Source organism: Vigna unguiculata, chromosome 3 (assembly GCF_037176805.1).
Source record: "Vigna unguiculata cultivar grain cowpea cultivar isolate G323 ecotype 2 chromosome 3, ASM3717680v1, whole genome shotgun sequence".
NCBI classification, from domain to species: Eukaryota; Viridiplantae; Streptophyta; class Magnoliopsida; order Fabales; family Fabaceae; genus Vigna; species Vigna unguiculata.
This window is the reverse complement of record NC_140794.1, coordinates 58,334,230-58,353,029: the sequence shown is the minus strand read 5'-3', so window position 1 is coordinate 58,353,029 and position 18,800 is coordinate 58,334,230. Positions and strand designations below refer to the sequence as shown.

Sequence of the window (18,800 nt, the reverse complement as noted above, 5' to 3'; positions counted from 1 at the left end):
AATTACTAATGTAGAAATTGATTGATTTGTGTTTTTAGAGGTCGATCATGTCGTCCTAATTTATTGATAATTGTACCCTACAATGATTATTTTCACATCTTCTTTGAGCTTGACTTGGTGCCATTTTTTAATTAGTTCAAACTCACGTAAAAATGATATTGTTTTGAATTTTTGTGTTTTTCTTATGTGTCTGTTGTATTATGCATCTTTTTTGTATAACAGCACCATTTTTCTTTCACATATCTTTTAACCAACCTTTTAAGACTATTAGTGATCGAAGATTCGTATATCATGTTGAATGATGCATTCGGAATGATTCAACTTCTCGTCATCACCATTAATGTGTGTCTAAGATAGTTTTAGTAGACTTACACATTACATCATTACATGTCAAACATACAATACTTTTATGTCCTAAATTATTGAATACTTTTATGTCCTAAATTATTGATTTTATTAGAGAAAACCTTCCAACAAGAGATTAATAAACAAAAAGAAATTAATAATAATAATTCAAAACTTAAGAAAATAATAATAATAAATGTTATTATTATAATTATGAAATTAAATATAAATAATTTTTATAATTTTATTGTAAATAATTTTTATTTATTTATAGGTAGCTTTAAAATTAAAATAGTAGTTAAATATTAATAAAATGTCAAATTTAAAAAACAACATTGATAAAAAAAATTATTTTAATTTAAGAAAAAGTTTATTTTAAAAGTAAATTTGAAAAGAAAATATAAATATTAAAAAAAATACCTCTTATATATAGGTACAAATTATGATTACTTTACATAAAATTTTAATGTATAATAAAATCAGTAATGATAATTAACATTACTTATTTAAAATATCAGTCCAATATTTTATCAGATATTATCCCTAACAAATTTATATTATTAAGAATAAAATAAAATAAAAGTAAATAGGTATTTCAAAGATGCGTATAGGAATATATAATTATGATTTATTTAAAAAGTTGGGAATATATCTATGATTAGTGACTGATTTAATTTATAGGCCTGAGACTATAGATAGTATTATTATAACTCAATTGTTTTATGAGATTTGATTTTAGCGGTAGTGTGATATTGCGAGACAGAAGAAGGGCAGGGAGCATAAATTGTGGGTTTTACTGCAGGGTTAGTCTCTGGTTTTTCAGAAGGGAAGGGATCAAATCTTCTTCTTCTTCCAAAACACAGTGTTGTTGCAGTTAGCAATGGATCATCGGCAATGGCGTCCCACTCCACCCCCAAATCTCTGCCCCACTTGCTCCCTCTCCCACTTCCCCTTCTGCCCCGCTCCTCCGCCCCCACCCTATCACCACCCACACCAACCCCCTCTTCCTTACGCCTCCGCCAACCCTAATTTCCAGAATTTCAAGAGACCCCGAATCCACGACAACAACACCCACCCTCTCAATTTCTCCGACGACCAGCGCAGGTTACAGCTCATTCGCGATCACGGAACCAACCCCTCTCTCCCCCACACTCAAAACGCCTTCCATCCACACGACGCCGTTCCGCCGCACCACCGTCACAATGCCCAATTCAGATCTTCCCCGCACCCCTTCCACCCTTATCCTGACCCCTCGCAATGCTTTCCCGACGTTTCCCCCGCCCCTTACCATCACTCCCACGCTCCTCACGTTGGCATGCAGCCACCACCACCGCCTCATGTTAATTTCCCCTCTCACGAAGGGAATCACCACAATCAACACAAGTTGAATGGAAGAGTTGGTCACTATCCTTACCCGTACCCTGCGGGTAACAACAGCAACGGTTCTTCTGATAATAACATGGAAGCTTCTAGATTTCTCAGGGGTCACCCTCAGCCTCCTCTTCCTTCTTCGCCCCCGCCACCTCTTCCTATGGAACCATCCATGAATCAATACAAAACGTACTTTTCACCGCCCAAGAAACCGGCTTCTCTTTTTCCCGTTCAATTGAGCTCATCCCCTTCGTCGTTCTCGCAAGTCCCCGAACCACATTCTTTACCTCAACCCTATCACCCCACCGGTTTTCCTTCCGAGGTAGGTTTCTAATTTTTCCCTGATTTGTTATTTTGAGTTGTTACGCTTGCACATTTCTTAGCTTGACGTGTGTTTATTCTTTTGAATAGGAACCGTCGAAGCACTACTTGGGAGATTCCCAGCCTTTTTCATTGAACCAGTTTTCTGCCGACAGACCTAAATTTATTGATGCTGCAAATTTATTTCGGCATCCTCATCGGGCTTCGCGGCCTGATCATTTTGTGATAATCTTTCGGGGCCTCCCAGGTATGGTCTGCGCTGGAGTTTCTTTGTTTGTTTGTTCTGTGCATTTGTTCGTGCACAGTTCTTTTATATTGTTGTGTTGAGGGAGTGCTGTTGTGCAAGTTTTCTCTGTTTGATGTTTTTTTATAAGTAGATAGACAAGTTTTTTTATATAAAAGGAATAGGAGTAGTGTGGATGCAAATTCATCAGTGATATGTCTGTGTTTGATTATTTACTTCTGTTGGGATCTTTATTGCGTGTTTGAATCTGTTACAGGTAGTGGTAAGAGTTACCTGGCAAAGATGCTGCGTGATCTTGAGGTTGAAAATGGCGGTGATGCACCTCGAATTCATTCTATGGACGATTATTTTATGACTGAGGTTGAAAAGGTTCACGAGTCCTCTTTGCTTTTTATTTAGACTGATTATTCTTATTGTCGTCTATGTGGTTTTGATCTGTTCATAAGTTATGGTGGAAGTTGTATTGATAGTTATATATTTTCTCTTAAAAGGTTGAGGATAGCGAGGCATCAAAATCTTCAAGTTCAGGCAGAAACAAGAAGCCTGTGACAAAGAAGGTCATGGAGTATTGTTATGAACCTGAAATGGAGGAGGTAGCGTTTGCATATATTGAGCATTGTATTTTGTCATTTGTATTACAAATTTTTGCTGTCATTTGTTTAGAATTTTTGTACTATATTTTTGTTTGTTCATGCAATTTCTCTGATTGGAAATGAGTTGTAGAGAGGGCATTGTGTGATTGATTGTGCCTAGTTTATTGTTTTATCTTATGACCTTTTTTTTTCTTTTAAATTTTATACATACACACACACACATACACACACACACACATATATATATATATATATATATATATAATTTGATCACGGTAAGACTTCTTTTGTGCTGTAATTTTGTGGGAATAGATTTCAAATTGAAATATTAGAAACTGTGATGATTGGTGCATAGGGGGCAGTGGAATGTACTCTTTGCAATGCAGAGTGTTTGGGGGCTGGCTTGCATGTTTTATGGTAGAAAAATGGGAACTAGGCCATGGCAGGTTGGTTGCTGGGGATTTTTTTTTTCTGTCCTTTATATTTTATGTACTTGTCATCTATAAATTCGTATTTGCTTGAGAAATACTTCAAAAGTCAACGTTTAAGTTCTATTATACTAACGATTGTTTGTGATATTATGCATTTGCTTCAAGTTCTCTGTGAATTCCTTCATATGCACTTAATTACCTTCTCTGCTCATGTTTTTGTTTCACACCCTGTCATGACAGGCTTATCGGTCAAGCATGTTGAAAGCTTTCAAGAAAACTGTTGAGGAAGGAGTTTTCACCTTCATTATTGGTATGCATCTCATTAAAAATACGTTAGTAAGGTCATTCTTAACAAATGATTTCCACTTTTTTCAAATATTATCTTGTTCAGATCATTGTTTTGCTCTGCATAGAAAATTCTGCCTTTTGTCCCAAGTTGCATATTCATTTATTGTGAATTATCAACGAATACTGATTTGATCTGTTCTGGTATGTGTTTATGTGAAATCAAAAGAAATTATTTTCTTAGGTGAATTATAGTAACTTAAGCTTAGAGTCAGAAAATGGTTGGGGATCTATGGCGGCTTGTTAAAAAAATTAATAAGTTCAATGATGTGGCTTCATTTTAGATTAAGTGGTGATGCAGTGTGCCTGCACTGCCTATTTATTCACTAACCACAGATGCAGTTTTTTGTTCGGCAATGTGACACTTTTCTTGGTGGTATTTGTGCCTCATCTTAGTGGATGACCGCAATCTGCGGGTAGCTGATTTTGCTCAATTTTGGGCAACTGCAAAGGTATACCCTTTTTTCTTTCTCGCAACCTCTGGCATGTGTGCTCAAGACGACTCACAATATCTTTGCAATACTCTCTCCTAATCTCTCAGAAATAGGTGCAGAGAAATGTTTCATATGCCTTGGTAGTTTACCTAGTTTTGTGAAGCATATACAGTTTCTTATCATGATCATGCATGGAAACTAGCAAAGACAAGGGTAGAGGATAAGAAGTGCACTTAGTATTAATAATAAAGACAAAAAACTAAGTTTTACCATTGAAAGTGGTCTATAATTGTGCTTCATGGTTGTTTTGTCTTGTTTAATTATGGAGAGGCCAATCAGTGACTGGCCAAGGACATTGATCTAAGATGTCGAGGGTAGGGTTTAATTGGTTTACAGCAGAAGAAACCCAAGAATAAACTAAGCCAAGGATATGTAGCTTATTCTGTTATATTCTACTTTGCGTGTGATCCACCAATAGAGGAGGAGTGACTATGGGGGAAGTGTGGGGATCATGATTTTCCTTTCTGTTATTATTTTTGGCCTCTAGCTTTGGCAGGTATAGTTGTCCACATGGAGCATAGCTCTGGGGTTAGGGAGTTAACCATTTTCTGGGATGATTCTCCTACATTCATACCTTATTGCAAGTTCAATACGACTGTTCACTCATTTGGCTCCCATTGTGAGACTTTGTATGACTCATTTTATGCACGAGGCTGTTAAAGATAATAGAAAATGAACTGTAACTTTAAATAGGGAGGATGATACCACTTCCTGTACCATGTTCTTTTGTTTTAAATGTGCTACAACCTACTGAAGTTATAGTCTATAAGTATTTGAATTAAAAGTTGGTTTCTTTTGAAGTGCATGAATAAATGCTAGTAGCCTCTGTGTACTGTTACAGTGATGAATACATATTTCATTCCTAAATATATGCATGAATTGAAGAGAAGGTACATGAGATCTGTTTGTTCAATATGTTTCCTTTGCTGATAGACATTCCTCTTGCTTTCAGAGATCGGGCTATGAAGTTTATATTTTAGAAGCTACGTACAAGGACCCAGTGGTGTGTTTGTCTGTTCTGCCTACCGAGCATCATTTTATTTTTCTTTTAGCCTTTGAACCAACCAAAAATTTACTATCATAACAGAGAGCCTTTCCTTCTTTTCTATTTATCTTTCAAAACATGGGATTAACTTTTTGTATATTTAGTTTAAATGCTTTGGTGGTTATTGATGACTAAGTCCTCTTATCTTAGCAAATATTTTTTATAGTTGCGGTTTTTATATTTTTCAACAGGGTTGTGCTGCTAGGAATGTCCATGGATTTACTCAGGAAGACATAGAGAAGATGTCTAAGCAATGGGAAGAAGCTCCATCCTTGTATCTGCAGCTTGATGTAAAGGTTTGTTGTATATCTGGTGTTATTTAATATTTGGTAGGAAGTATGGCATTATAAAGCCATAACATTAGTGCAAGCTGTATGATAACGTATTCTTACTATCGTCTTCATTTTTTATCTTTATTCACTTGACAGTCCTTATTTCATGGAGATGATCTAAAGGAAAGCAGGATACAGGAGGTAATTGAAATATTTGCACATATTTATCTCTTTAGCCTTTGTGTGCTATTTAAGTGTCAAGAATTTCAAATATTATTCTATTTTTTGAACTGTGGGTTAAAGATGAAGCTATGGAGTGAAAAGAGAAAAGGCACAACCAAGGTTAAATAATAATATTTCCTGGAAAAAAATTATGTAGAATGTTTAGTCAAAGGGGATGCAAAATGCAAGAAATTAGTCCAACCTCCTTGTGAATCAATCAGAAATAGTAATAAACACAACACAAAAACTATGAAGATATTGATGAGGATGTGGACCTCACTACTTCTAGTGTTACCAAAGTTTGATTTAGTAATTCTTGCCAAAGCTTTTGGATTGTTTCAAGAGATACTGCTTAAAATATATAAGGAAGGATACACACTATGTTACCAATACTTCCAAAAGTTTATTTTAAAGCAAAGCAAAATAACTTGCCAATATTGTAAAAGTACATGACATACAACAGTAGAGAGATGTGAGGTATATGAAGTCAGTACCTTGCATATGGAAAAGTCATTCTGGAATTTTGCAAACTTACTTCTGTGTATTTGTTAGCATTCTAGTGACCAAGTTTTTTATTTTTTTTGTGGTTACACCTGGATACCAAATTTAATATGGTAAACATTAATACTATTTGTTATCGTATTAAATTACTATATAAAACATAACATGTTTAAAGGTATACATGAATCTAACTTATATTCATATTTTTTCTAAATTTATATATATATATATATTTTTTTAATTTTACCATAAAAATATCTTTTAATAAACATCATACAGATTTCTTGGTGATCCGTCGTGTGCTTATGAAGTGATCAAAGGAGTGGTTTCTAATTGAATGATATGTGTGGTTACCATATTAATTACAGTACCATACATGTTGCAGGAGATATTTTATTTATTTCTTTTAACGCCTTCTGTTAATAAGGTTCAATTATCTGTCTGGATTTCTGGGCACTGATTTCGGTTCATCTGAATTCATGTATCTTTACTGTGATTTTCATAAGACTGTGATTGACACAGGCAGATTATTTTTAATTATGAAATGCTTTACAAAATACAAGTGGAAGTATCTTAGTTTCACTATTTTATTTGTTGTTATTCATTTAGCCATCTAGCTATAATAATAACTGGATTTGTTTTAATTTGTAGTATATTCTATTTTTTATGTCCTTGTCAAATGTGGAATATGTGCTAGTCAAATACCTACGTGCCTTTTATTGCTTTGAATTCTATAATATTTTCCAATTAGAAATTCTGTTTGTTCATACAAAATTTTCAAGTATCGGGCTTGGAGTGATTGGTTTCATATTGCACTTATTCCAGGTTGACATGGATATGGAAGATGATATGGGAGATGTATTACCTCCAGTTCAAGGAAGAGAAGCTGAGAAAGTTGTTGACCCTACTGTTGAGGAAGATGCGAGTAGGGTGCTCTAACCAGTTGCTATTTACGTTGGTGTTTCTTTTATCTATTATTACGCTGTTAATTTGACTTTTTTTATTTTTTTTTGCGGTGCCATCTCATCACTGATATCCATCTCTGCTGTAGTTGTGTATCGTCTTTTTATTGGATTTGATTAGACTTGCATAGAGTTGTAACTTTGGTATGCTTAACCTTGCTAAAGGACCGTCAGTATTCAGGTTTAACACTGGGATGGGTGGTGTCTCTATCTTGATCTTTTTTCATCTTCCCCCTCTTTGGGATAATCCCTTTCACCCCTTTATCTGTGTCTTAAGAACAGTGTGACAAAGTCATTATACTTTTTAGGGGACGATGTACAATTTGTACTGATAATCGGCACATGATATAAATTTCCATCCAGGGTGGACATGGTTAGAAGGAAATCAAGAAAAAATTAAGAACTATTTTATTTTATGTATTTTGTAGATGAATTAAACAATTTGGTTTTAAAGTTGTGTTTTACTGTCGCTTGTCCTTGGATTTGGTTAAGTTGAGAAATATTTAACTCTCTACAGTGGAGTCTTGTGTACTGACTACGGTGGAGTCTGTTTTACTATTTTTTATGGGATTTCTTGAGTAGTTCACTTATTACAGTGCATCTCATCACTTCCCTACTTGTTTGCATGTGTTCAATTTCATAATTTAAATATAGCCTTGTTTTCGGTTTACTAAGTTTCAGGTTTAGGCCCCTTTTTTTAGTAATGTGTAAAATTATGTTTTTAGCAACTTAGTATCAACCCTTTCCTCCCTTGAATTGGGAATGCATTTATTTTTAACTTTTTGTACAAATTATATATTTCCAAGCTATATATCTCTGGATTATAATTTGATTAGAGTTTTTTGGGTGGGTTTAACTACCTTGTTTGTCAAGTTTTTTTTCGGTTTGATTAAGCTTTTGAAGTTCAGGTTTCCTGGAAAAGACTGGGAAGAAGTGGGATGCTGAAGGGGAACATCCAACAGAAGTCAGGGAATTGGGTAAAAGCAAATGGTCAGAAGATTTCAGTGAAGATGACATTGGTCAAACGGAAGGTATGAAGGGCAATATTAATGCTCTGTCTGGGTTAATTCATCAATATGGCAAGGAACGAAAATCTGTACATTGGGGTGATCAGGTATGATATATTTGTTTTGTGCTGTTATCTGAAGCTTAGAAAGTACAATTTGAAGTCTCCTTCAATCTTATATTTTAGTACCAAAAATAGCATTCTTGTTTAAATTCCTCTGGAAAGAAGGAAGGGAAAGGGGGTGATGCAGGGATTGAATGTAAGACATCAAGTGCTCTATGGTAAAGATGGAGGCATGACCCATCAGTTCATTGGTGTCCCTTTTTTTAAATTTTATTCATCTTTCTATTTTTTACTTGCTTGAGGCGTCGAGGGTGTCGAAATGTAGAAAAAGGAAAATGACTTAAACTATTATATTAATATCATTATTAGGTTTGGCGTGTGTTGAAACACGGCTACAACAAACAGTGGTAAAACCTGCTTTTTTTGGCTTTCATTCCTTAGCCATTTCCTTAATCTCCACATTCCCTCTCCCCTTTCTTTGCAATTATCCTTTCAGGGTGGCAAGACAGGATTTTCAATAGGGGCTGCCAGGAAGGTAAATGCTTTGTCTATAGTGATCGGACCTGGTGCTGGATACAACCTGGTTAGTGGTTTGATTTGATGTTCTTAAATTTCAGGAACAGCATTTGCTATTTAGTTCTCATTTTCTTTTTTGGTTAGTTCTGACAATAATATCTCTTTCAAGATTTTGTATTGTCTGTTTTCCTTCCTTTTCCTGTTCAATAAATTCTATTAGCTGATTTGTCCCAAGTTGAAAATTTTCACCAAGGATTTGAGCACTTTTTCAAGGGGGGAGATCCTGTATGTAAACACTTTGAATTTGTATTAATGTACAGAAATCGAATCCGTTACCTGAAGAAGATAGTCCAAGTCGTAATAGTGTGGAATCAAAAAAGCATAGCATATTTCAAGAACGAATCCGGGCAGAACGAGAATCCTTCAAAGCGGTCTTTGATAGGAGACGACACAGGATTGGCGGACTTGATGTGGAGGAAGACTAAAAGAGAGCGACGGCAATGCAAAAGGCGTTCACAAAGTATGCACTGGATCGATTATTCCAGGATTTTAACCCGTCACAAGACAGACACTTCTTACCTGATGAAATCAAAAACAGACGGGTTAGTCTCATACTTTGAATTGTTAGAGTAGTTTAAGTGAGAGAACAGAGCTGAATTGTTTGGTTGGCTGGAAAAACAACCTGATGCCACAGCCTCTCCTTTTTGTGAAACGATGTAAATTTTATCCAAGGATAATATATATACACACCGGATGTATCAAGCTCGAACTCGGCGTCTGAGTGTGGGTTTTTTTTTTTTTTTTTTTTTTTTTTTTTTCTTTTCCTTGTACAAGCTCTTTTTTTTGAGTCACTGTTATGGTTTCATCACTTACAACAACCCATAATACTTGAAATAACTAAAAGCTTTTTTATTTTCACAATCTGAGACACTGGTGGATGAAGTCAAGATTAACTTCATACATAAACCATTGTCTTGTAGTCATTGTCGACCATATGAAAGAAAACCCTCTGCACCGTTGGCATCCTCCGAACCAATCCTGGTTTAAAGCAATTAAAACCAGAGTTGCTTGCATGACTTGATCTCCTGAGAGTAGGAATCACTCCCACCAAATAACATAGCCTGCATGACAATATGCACATAACAAAATATTTCTGCAAAGTTAGTTGCAGTTACATATACCAACAACAAGATAATGATGAGGTTCTGAGAAAGGTGTAGTAAAACTAATGTGTACTATATATCTACCAAAAAGTAAAAGAAAACGTTGCTCACTGGGTTTATTGAATTGATAACCCTTTGTTCCTTATCAGGTTTCTTTTATATAAAGTTAAATATGTGCATATTGTGATGTCTCATTTAATAGAAATTTATAATAAATAAAAGATTATATATTATATTAAAATAGAGCCTGCGACAATAAATATACGAGAATTAACCTTTAAAAGTTATTCAGAATATATTGAACTAGAAATAACATGAGCGCAAAATAATGCCATAGACATGTTTTAAAATAGGAAACAATTTGGCAAAAGATTGTTCCGCTGAGCAAGGAAACTACAAAGAAAGTAATTCTTCAAAAGAGGCTCAATAATGAACAAGATTTAACATGTCTAAACTAAACAATAGCATCTCCATCATCTTGTTGACCATCATGAGTCTTCACATTTGCTCACACTAACATTGGTGATTATTGTAAAAAGGAAGATACAACCAGGAACCAAACACAAAAAGAAAGAAGGAACCATATACAAAAAGAAAGAAGGGTAAGTCAGTGAACATAATTTTAATAAATAAATAAATAGATTATGAGCAAGCAAGTTATTGAGCACAAACATGTAATAACAACCAACAAAATATGCTATAACTCGATTATCCAGATACATGTAATAAAAATCATATTCACTAGTTGTTTGCACTTGTGGTGACCTCTACTCTTCGCTCTGCAGAGCTATTGCTAATGGGTTCTACCCTACCACACATAAGGTTAATCCATGATCATCTAAGACCATTATCCTGCCAGGGATTAGGACCTCCTACTCCTCTCACCACATGAACCAATTTACTCTACGTGAGTCACTCTACGTGAGTCTGACTGATTCATTAGAGTGTCAAAATGCAGCCTTACTTGAATCCTTAAGTCATCACACACGCTACTTTATCATCAAAAGAGATTTCTCCATGAAATCCCACACTAAGTCCACATGTTATCTCAAACATTGTCATTTCATGCTAATCATATTAAATATAGTCCCAATACACCATATCATACATGCACAACATCATACATCATACTTTTGAGGAGTAAAAGAATCAATCATAGAAGAGATCAAGTAATGAAACATGTCCCTGCATCAGTTTCGTTCTAGCTAGAAGCCTTTGCTTAAGCGACAAAAGTTCTCTCACTTAAGCTAAGCATTCTCGTATGGGCAAGAGCTCGAACAGTGGGCACTATGAGTTTCTGTGAGTTTTCGCTTAAGCGAGACCTTCTCGTCTGATGAGATTGCTCTTCGTTCAAAACTGAAGTTCATTGCTTGAGCGACAACTCCAATATAGACAAGATTGAGTTTTCTGCTGTTTTTGCTTAGACGATGGTTGCTCGCTTGGGCGAGAATAATAGATTTCTCACTTGCTCATGCATACAAACCCCAGAAACACAAAAAAACGACATCTAACTCATTCCCATACAACACAAACATCAAACAAGTATTGTAAACATGATTCATGACCAAATGCAAATATAAGTAAAAAACTTTGAACCATAGTTTGCCTTACCTTGGCAGATGCTAAACCAACAAAACAAGTCCCCAATGGAAGGTTACTAAGCTCCAGAAATAAACTACAAAGTTAAAAAACACAAGAGCATAGGAAAGGAGAGTGAAACTCCATACAAGATCGTAGCACAACCATAACTCCAGAACTGAAAGAGAAGGAAGATGAAGGTTCGAAGCTAGACTTACAGAGAGCTTGCTTGAAGATATTCTACCAACCAATTCGGAAAAGAATTCCACAAAGGTCCTAGCTAAGTTTCTGTTTCAAGGAAAGCAAAAGGGAGTGAGCTGTTTTGGGGGTGGATGAGAAAACTGAGTAAAAGTTGAATGGAGAAAACTGAAGGAGTTTTTTTTGAAAAAAAAAGCAAGTGAACTGGCATTGGTCCTTTTTGATTAGACTGGACCCAAAATTTTAAAATTAGAAATAGGCTTTACACATATCAATCATCGAATACAGACAGGGGGCTTCTCCCTACACCTCCAATAATCTCTCTTGTACCCCCAAAAAAAATTTTATTTCCATGTTTGCCCATGGTAAAAATGAAGAGTAACTCAGTCTTTTTTTTCACCACACCTCTGCACTCCATGCACCCCAAAAGCATACACCCTCACCCTGTCTCTGCACCCCAAAACACACCCCAATAAAGCAAAGCATCAGATTCCCCTGCACCCAATAGAAGAATCTTGACCTAGGTGCGCGCCTCCCTCTTCTCCCACTGGTCTTCTCCCACACAAGGAGCCTCCCTCTTCTCCCCTCCCTCTTCTCCCACACAGCCTCCACACACCGGTGTTCTCCCCATTTCGCAGCATCATTTTCTCCTCCACAGACCGTTCTTCTACCCAGCCTCCTTTTCTGGTTTCGCGGAAGTCCTAAGGCCCCATCTTCTCCATTTCCATTTGCACAGTTAAGTCATGCTATTTTAATATTAGTAGTGTAATTATATTTTAATTGGTTCAATTGATTTTAGCTTAGAAGATCTACGGAAACAGAAACGGAATACGAACGCCGTTTTGGTTTGAATATTTTCACAAAAACCCCAAACGGAATACAAAATCCATTTGGTTTTTTTTTAAGGAAACGGAATGTGGAATCCGTTTCTCAGAAACCCCAAACGGAATACAAAATCCGTTTTGTTTTTTTTTTTAAGGAAACGGATTGTGAAATCTGTTTCCCTTTTTTTTAGGTGAAACGGATTGTAGAAGCCGTTTCCCACACTGCTGAAACGGAACCTGGAATCCGTTTTGGCTGTGATTTTTGGTTTTCCAGGAGTGTGAAATCGGTTTTAGCATGTGATTGACGTTGTTGAATGTAATTAAGGAGTGAGTCTTGATTTTGATTTGGAGCTGCATGTGTTTGAAATGGGAAAAAGAAAGAATACAGAAAGTGCATTTGGAGAGAAAGTGCATTTGGAAACGAAATTAAAAATCCGTTTCATGTTTTTTATTTAATTTTGTTTTTTTTTTGTAATGAATTTAATACCCGTTTAATGTTTTTTATTTAAATTCGTTTCATGTAATTAATTTGATTGTGATTCGTCTACAATCAACAAATATCAGTCTTGCATGAGATCTACATAACTACGATCCACTACGTGTAAATCTAGGAATGCTTGCATCCTATCTCTATAAAATGATGCCCACCCTTTTGCCTTTGGGTAACAATTGCTAGATGATATGATATCCACTGTCGTTAATGGACAACCTTCTTGTAGACGAACCTGTAAATACGCAATTAGTCAATAGAGAAATAAAGTTCTTTATAAAAATAATATATATATATATATATATATATATATATATATATATATATATATATATATATATATATAAACATATATACCTACACAAAATGAGAATTGTAAACATGTCCGATACAAATTAGTCGATGTTGACTTTGCGAAATAGGTGGGGATGTACGAACAATCTCAAGTAATGACAACCGATATTTTTTGGTTTTATAGGTACTATCCATTAAGAACACAATATTAAATGAATTTAACAACTTCACAGCATCAGGATGGGTCTAGAACAAATCGCTAACCACATCAGATTCATCAAGACATCTACTGAAATGGATGTAGTGATCACATTCCAACATTAAAATTAACTGTTGTAACTCAGTTCTTGAACCTCTTATTGAACGTTTGTACCTATATCTTGCATTATACACTTGCTTCAGAGTTGTAACATTACACTCATCTTTTTCTTTGAGAGTGAGAAGTATATTTGTTGGTTTTACTTGACTTTTAGTCATATCAACAAGCAACGACTGTTCAGTAGACTTCAACCTACCCGTATAGGGGTGACCAACTAGAGTAGAAGAGACATCGTGATTATGGTAACCACATTTTACGTTCAACACCCATCCCTCCCCTTGAGAGATGAGTCTCCCTCTCAATCAAAAGGAACAATCACATTTTCTTGTCCCAGATAAACTCGGTTCTGCATCACACTTGTATTTTCTATATTTTCCACCTCTTTCACAACCTAATAATACATGGGTCTTTCTTCCTGGTTGTCCATTATATTTATCCGATCTTAGAATAATAACAACAAATCCAAGATTATAAGCAACCCCTCTAACCCATTTAATTAAATCTTCACGTGTTGAGAAAATATCATCGGTTGTAAAATGAGATGTATAATCTTGTTCGTAGATATCATGAACAAAATCAGAAAACTCTGACATGAGACTACAATTTAGTTGAGAATCCGCTTGAGAATCCAAGAAACTCAAATAACTAAAATGATGATCTTCCATAATGAACTATAATAATAATAAAAATTTTAATACGTAAATAACCCATCGAGGGTAACCACATAATACATAAGAATATTAAAAAATAATGCAATTAAAAAAAGAATGCATAAAGAATGCAACACGAATCAGAGAAAAAGAGTGAATACAACACGTATCAAAAATTGAAAACTGATTACATGCTGATATTCATAACTGATTGCATGATTTAGGTTAGAAAATTCACCAATCACACAGTATACATTCACTCACATTAAAAATTCACCAATAACACAACATACACGTATCAACATTCAATACTAACACACAAAATCCAAGTATGAAACGGAATACCTATTCCGTTTCACAAACATATGAAACGGATTCCAAAACCCGTTTGATAAAAAAGACAGGCAACTTGGTGAAATGGGTTACAAATTCCGTTTCACATCTTTAAGAAACGGATTATGTAATCCGTTTGGAAAAAAAATTTTGGTTTCTATTTGATGTTTCAGTGTTTCGTCTGTCGCACAAAACAACCATGCAAATAAGGAGCAGGAATTTGAACGAAATAACTGATTCAATTCTATTTCTAAGACGAGGACAACACGTACATGCATGCCACCAATCGTATTCACGACTTCTTTTCTTTAAATATTGTTGTCGGAACTCGAAATGGAATCAAGAAGAAAGAAATGGGGTGTGGGTGTAATTTTGAAGAGATTATGATGGAAGGTTTATTTACCACTAAGGTTTAAAAGTAAGGTTTAAAAGTAATGGGGTGAGGGTGTCATTTTTTTATGAATGGTGTAAGCAAAAAAATCAAAATTTATCGGAAACGGCATACACTTTCCATTTCATAAAATTGTGAAACAGATTCCTCTTTCCTAGAGAAAAAGAAAATCCTTATCAACTCTCATTTATCATCTAAGAAACGCATTAGGCTTATGCCTTCATTGAATTAAAACACCAAAAACAAATGTCATTGTAAGAAACTCTATTAAATTAAGAAAGGTGACTTACAACATCCCCACAACCGGCTACGAACATGAGTCATGTACATATATATATATATATATATATATATATATATATATATATATATATATATATATATATATATATATATATATATATATATATATATATATATATATATATATATATATATATACCACAGAGTACGAACATGAGTAATGTACATATATATATATATATATATATATATATATATTATATTTATCACAGAGTAATGTTTAAAAGTAATGGGGTGGGGTGTAATTTTGTAATGAATGGGAAAATCAAAATTTATGGGAAACGGAATACAAATTCCGTTTTATAACACTGTGAAACGGATTCTGTAATCCGTTTCATAAAAAAAATTGCAATTTTTTTATGAAACGGATTACAAAATCCGTTTCACAGTGTTATGAAACGGAATCTGTATTCCGTTTCAAAAAAAATTGCAATTTTTTTTATGAAACGGATTACAGAATCCGTTTCATAACACTGTGAAACGAATTCTGTAATCCGTTTCATAAAATTTTATGAAACGGATTACAGAATTCGTTTCACAGTGTTATGAAACGGATTCTGTTTTCCGTTTCCCATACATTTTGATTTTTTTCGTGAAACGACTTTTGTATTCCGTTTGGTAAAAGTTTGAAACGCATTCCAGAATCTGTTTCATAAAAGATTTCGTTATATAGTTTATGAAACGGAAAACAAATTCTGTTTCACATCACAAGCAAACAGAAAAAACTTAAACTGGTATGAAGGCTAACCTGGATGGGAACTACCACCTGGAGAGAAGATAACGCAGTTACTCACAACCACCTTCCTTCAAAGAACCAACAATGACACAACCTTCAATCACAATAACCACAACGCAAAGTAAAGACACTGAGAGAATAAACAACATTCCTTAAAAAAAATAAATGAAAGTGATACAAACCAGAAGAGGGACCACCACCACCAGAGAGAATGAACGAATGAAGGACAGAAAAATTAAAACTCTCAGGAACCACGGACCACAGAGAATGAGAGCAAAATTTTAAATGAAAGCCGACATTGGGATGGAGAAGAAACGAAACGGGAGTAGAAGAAATACTAATAGTAACGTTTTAGGGGTGCAGGACGTTGGCGACACAGTAAATGAAATTTACTGCGTCCCTACCCACTTTCACCTGTATGGTAAATAAGGGTATAACAGTAATTTTTGGGGGTACAGAAGAACTGTTGGAGGTGCAGGGAGAAGGCCCCTACAGGACAACATACATTTAACACAAACAAGTTACCTTAATTTACCTCCCTTCGTCATAATATTTTCAAACACCGAAATTAAAGTTGTATCATTATATTTTGTTCTACTTACGTTCATTTTATTTATTTTTAGTTTCATCTCTCGCTTTTCATCAATCCAATGACGACCTTTTTTTTTTTTTATCATTTATTGTTGGTGAAAGTGAAAAGGTAGATTATGTAATTAAGTGCATGTATGTTAAAAGATAAATTCATTCAAAAGTAACAATTAAAGAAAGAATGTTTTTGAAAAATTTCAGTTAGGTTTACAATAAGTGAAATACAAAATAACCTAAAAGAGTCAATAGAACTTTGCAAATCCGGTAAAAACATTGTGCATATTGACCATAAATCTCCCAAAGAAGGAAAATTTTCACAATAGTATTTACATCATAATTGAACTGGCAATTTTTTCTTGCTAACTTTTTATTAAGGGTGGGCAAAAAATCTAATTTTATTGATCCAATCCACTTTTGCTCCAATCCAATCCATTTATAATCCATTTTATTAAAAATACAATCCATTTAAAATCCATTTAATGGATCTGGATTTCAATCTAATCTACATTTTACATATTTTATGGATTGGATATCCATTTTATAAATTAAGATTTTAAAATATGGATAATCCAAAAAATTCAATCCAAATTTTTAATTTAAAATTTTAGTTGGGTCAGACTAAAAGTTGAGATGGAGTATGCTAAATTCAGACCTGGACAGGCCTTGCTCGACGATCTATACGGATCGGGCAGGCCCGACGACCATAAGAGGTTGGGTAGGCCTAAAGATATGAACGGGCTAGGCGGGCCCAACAAATCGAACAAGTCAATCGAGCCCAACGATCCAAAAAATTCAAGTGAGCCCGATGATCCGAACGGGGCAGGCGGGCCCAATGACCTGATGAGCCAGGTGGGCCCGAAGACCCGAATGGGTCAAGCGAGCCCGATGACCCAAATGGGTCAAGCGGGCTCGAAGAACCGAACAGATCAGGCAGACCCAAAGACCCGAACAGGTCAGGCGGGCCCGATGACCCGAACGAGTTAGGTGAACTCGAAGAATCGAACGGGTAAGGCGGGCCCGAAGACCCGAACGGGTCAGGCGGACCCGAAGACCCGATAGGGTCATGCGGACCTGAAGACCCGAACGGACCAGGCAGGACCAATGACGAAAACAGGTCAGGCAGCCCAAAGACCCGAACGAGTCAGGCAAGCCCAAAGACCTGGACGGGCCCAACGATCCGAACGGGCCCGAAGACCCAGATGGGGCGGATGACCTGGACGGGTCCGACGACCCGGACGAGTTTGACGACCTACACGGAGCTTACGACCCGGATTGGCACGACGACACGAACGAGCTGGACGACCCGGATGGGCCCGATAATCCAGGCAGACCTGATGACTCAGACGACTCAAAGGGGCCCGACGACCCATACGAGCCTGACGACCTACAATGGCCTTACAACCCAGATGGCATGATTACACGAACGGGCGCGTCAACCCGGACGTGCTCTACGACCCAGACGGGCTCGACGTCCTGGACGAGCCCTACGACCCGGACGGGCCCGACGACCTGAACTGGCCTGACGACCCGTACTTGCTCGACGACCTAGATGGGCTCGACGACCCGGACGAGCCTGACGACTGAAACGTGCCCGACTACCCGATTGGGCCCGACTGTTTGGAAGGGTTCGTCCGGGTCGTCTGGTCCGTCCAGGTCATCGGGCCCATTCGGGTCATCCAGCCTGTTCGTGTTGTCGAGCCTATTCGTGTTGTCGGGCCCGTCCGGGTTGTCCGGGCCGTCCAGGTCGTCGAGCCCGTTCGAGTTGTCGAGTCCGTTTGGGTCGTCCTGGTCATCGGGCTCGTTCGGGTCGTTGGACCCGTCCGGGTCGTCAGGTCCATCCGGGGCATTCAGGCCTTAATGATACAAGTTTTAAAAAATTCAATTTAAATTTCTTTTATAAAAAATGGATTCTGGATTTTGAACTCTATCCAAATATTTGGATTGGATTTAAATCTTGATCTAAATATTTGGATATGGATTTTAACAAAATCCAAACTACTTTTGCTAAAAAAATGGATTTTGGTCAAAAATTTAATCCAATTATTTAGATCTAAAATGGATGTGGATTTTAAAAATCCAATCCATGCCCACCCCTACTTTTTATTTGCATGTGCTTAAGAACAGGAAATCCCTTATTTCATGATTTTGGTTCGATGTCACATGTTATGACGTACACATTGTTTCTCCCATAAGCACATAAGA

At 36.1% G+C, this 18,800-nt stretch overlaps 1 protein-coding gene across 2 annotated transcripts; it reads left to right on the top strand.

Moving 5' to 3' along the window:
* The first annotated feature begins 1,081 nt into the window (after positions 1–1,081).
* LOC114176352 (P-loop containing nucleoside triphosphate hydrolases superfamily protein) lies at positions 1,082–9,500 on the top strand. Of its 2 annotated transcripts, none has more exons than XM_028061374.2 (13): positions 1,082–2,038; positions 2,128–2,284; positions 2,538–2,641; positions 2,773–2,874; positions 3,546–3,615; positions 4,047–4,102; positions 5,097–5,147; positions 5,381–5,485; positions 5,618–5,662; positions 7,010–7,109; positions 8,055–8,260; positions 8,712–8,798; positions 9,052–9,500. In XM_028061374.2, exons 1-13 carry the CDS (start codon positions 1,226–1,228, stop codon positions 9,214–9,216), a joined length of 2,061 nt encoding a protein of 686 aa, XP_027917175.1. In that variant the 5' UTR covers positions 1,082–1,225; the 3' UTR covers positions 9,217–9,500. The 2 variants fall into 2 exon arrangements, with proteins under 2 accessions (XP_027917175.1, XP_027917174.1); XM_028061373.2 differs by having other exon boundaries at positions 2,538–2,650.
* Positions 9,501–18,800: the final 9,300 nt, after the last annotated feature.

Excerpts from the sequence above, each read along its gene's own strand:
- LOC114176352 (XM_028061373.2), top strand. The coding sequence starts at position 1,226 with ATGGATCATCGGCAATGGCGTCCCACTCCACCCCCAAATCTCTGCCCC. Across the intron at positions 3,616-4,046 it reads AGTTTTCACCTTCATTATTG|TGGATGACCGCAATCTGCGG; the intron begins GTATGCATCTCA and ends GCCTCATCTTAG. Across the intron at positions 5,663-7,009 it reads AGGAAAGCAGGATACAGGAG|GTTGACATGGATATGGAAGA; the intron begins GTAATTGAAATA and ends CACTTATTCCAG.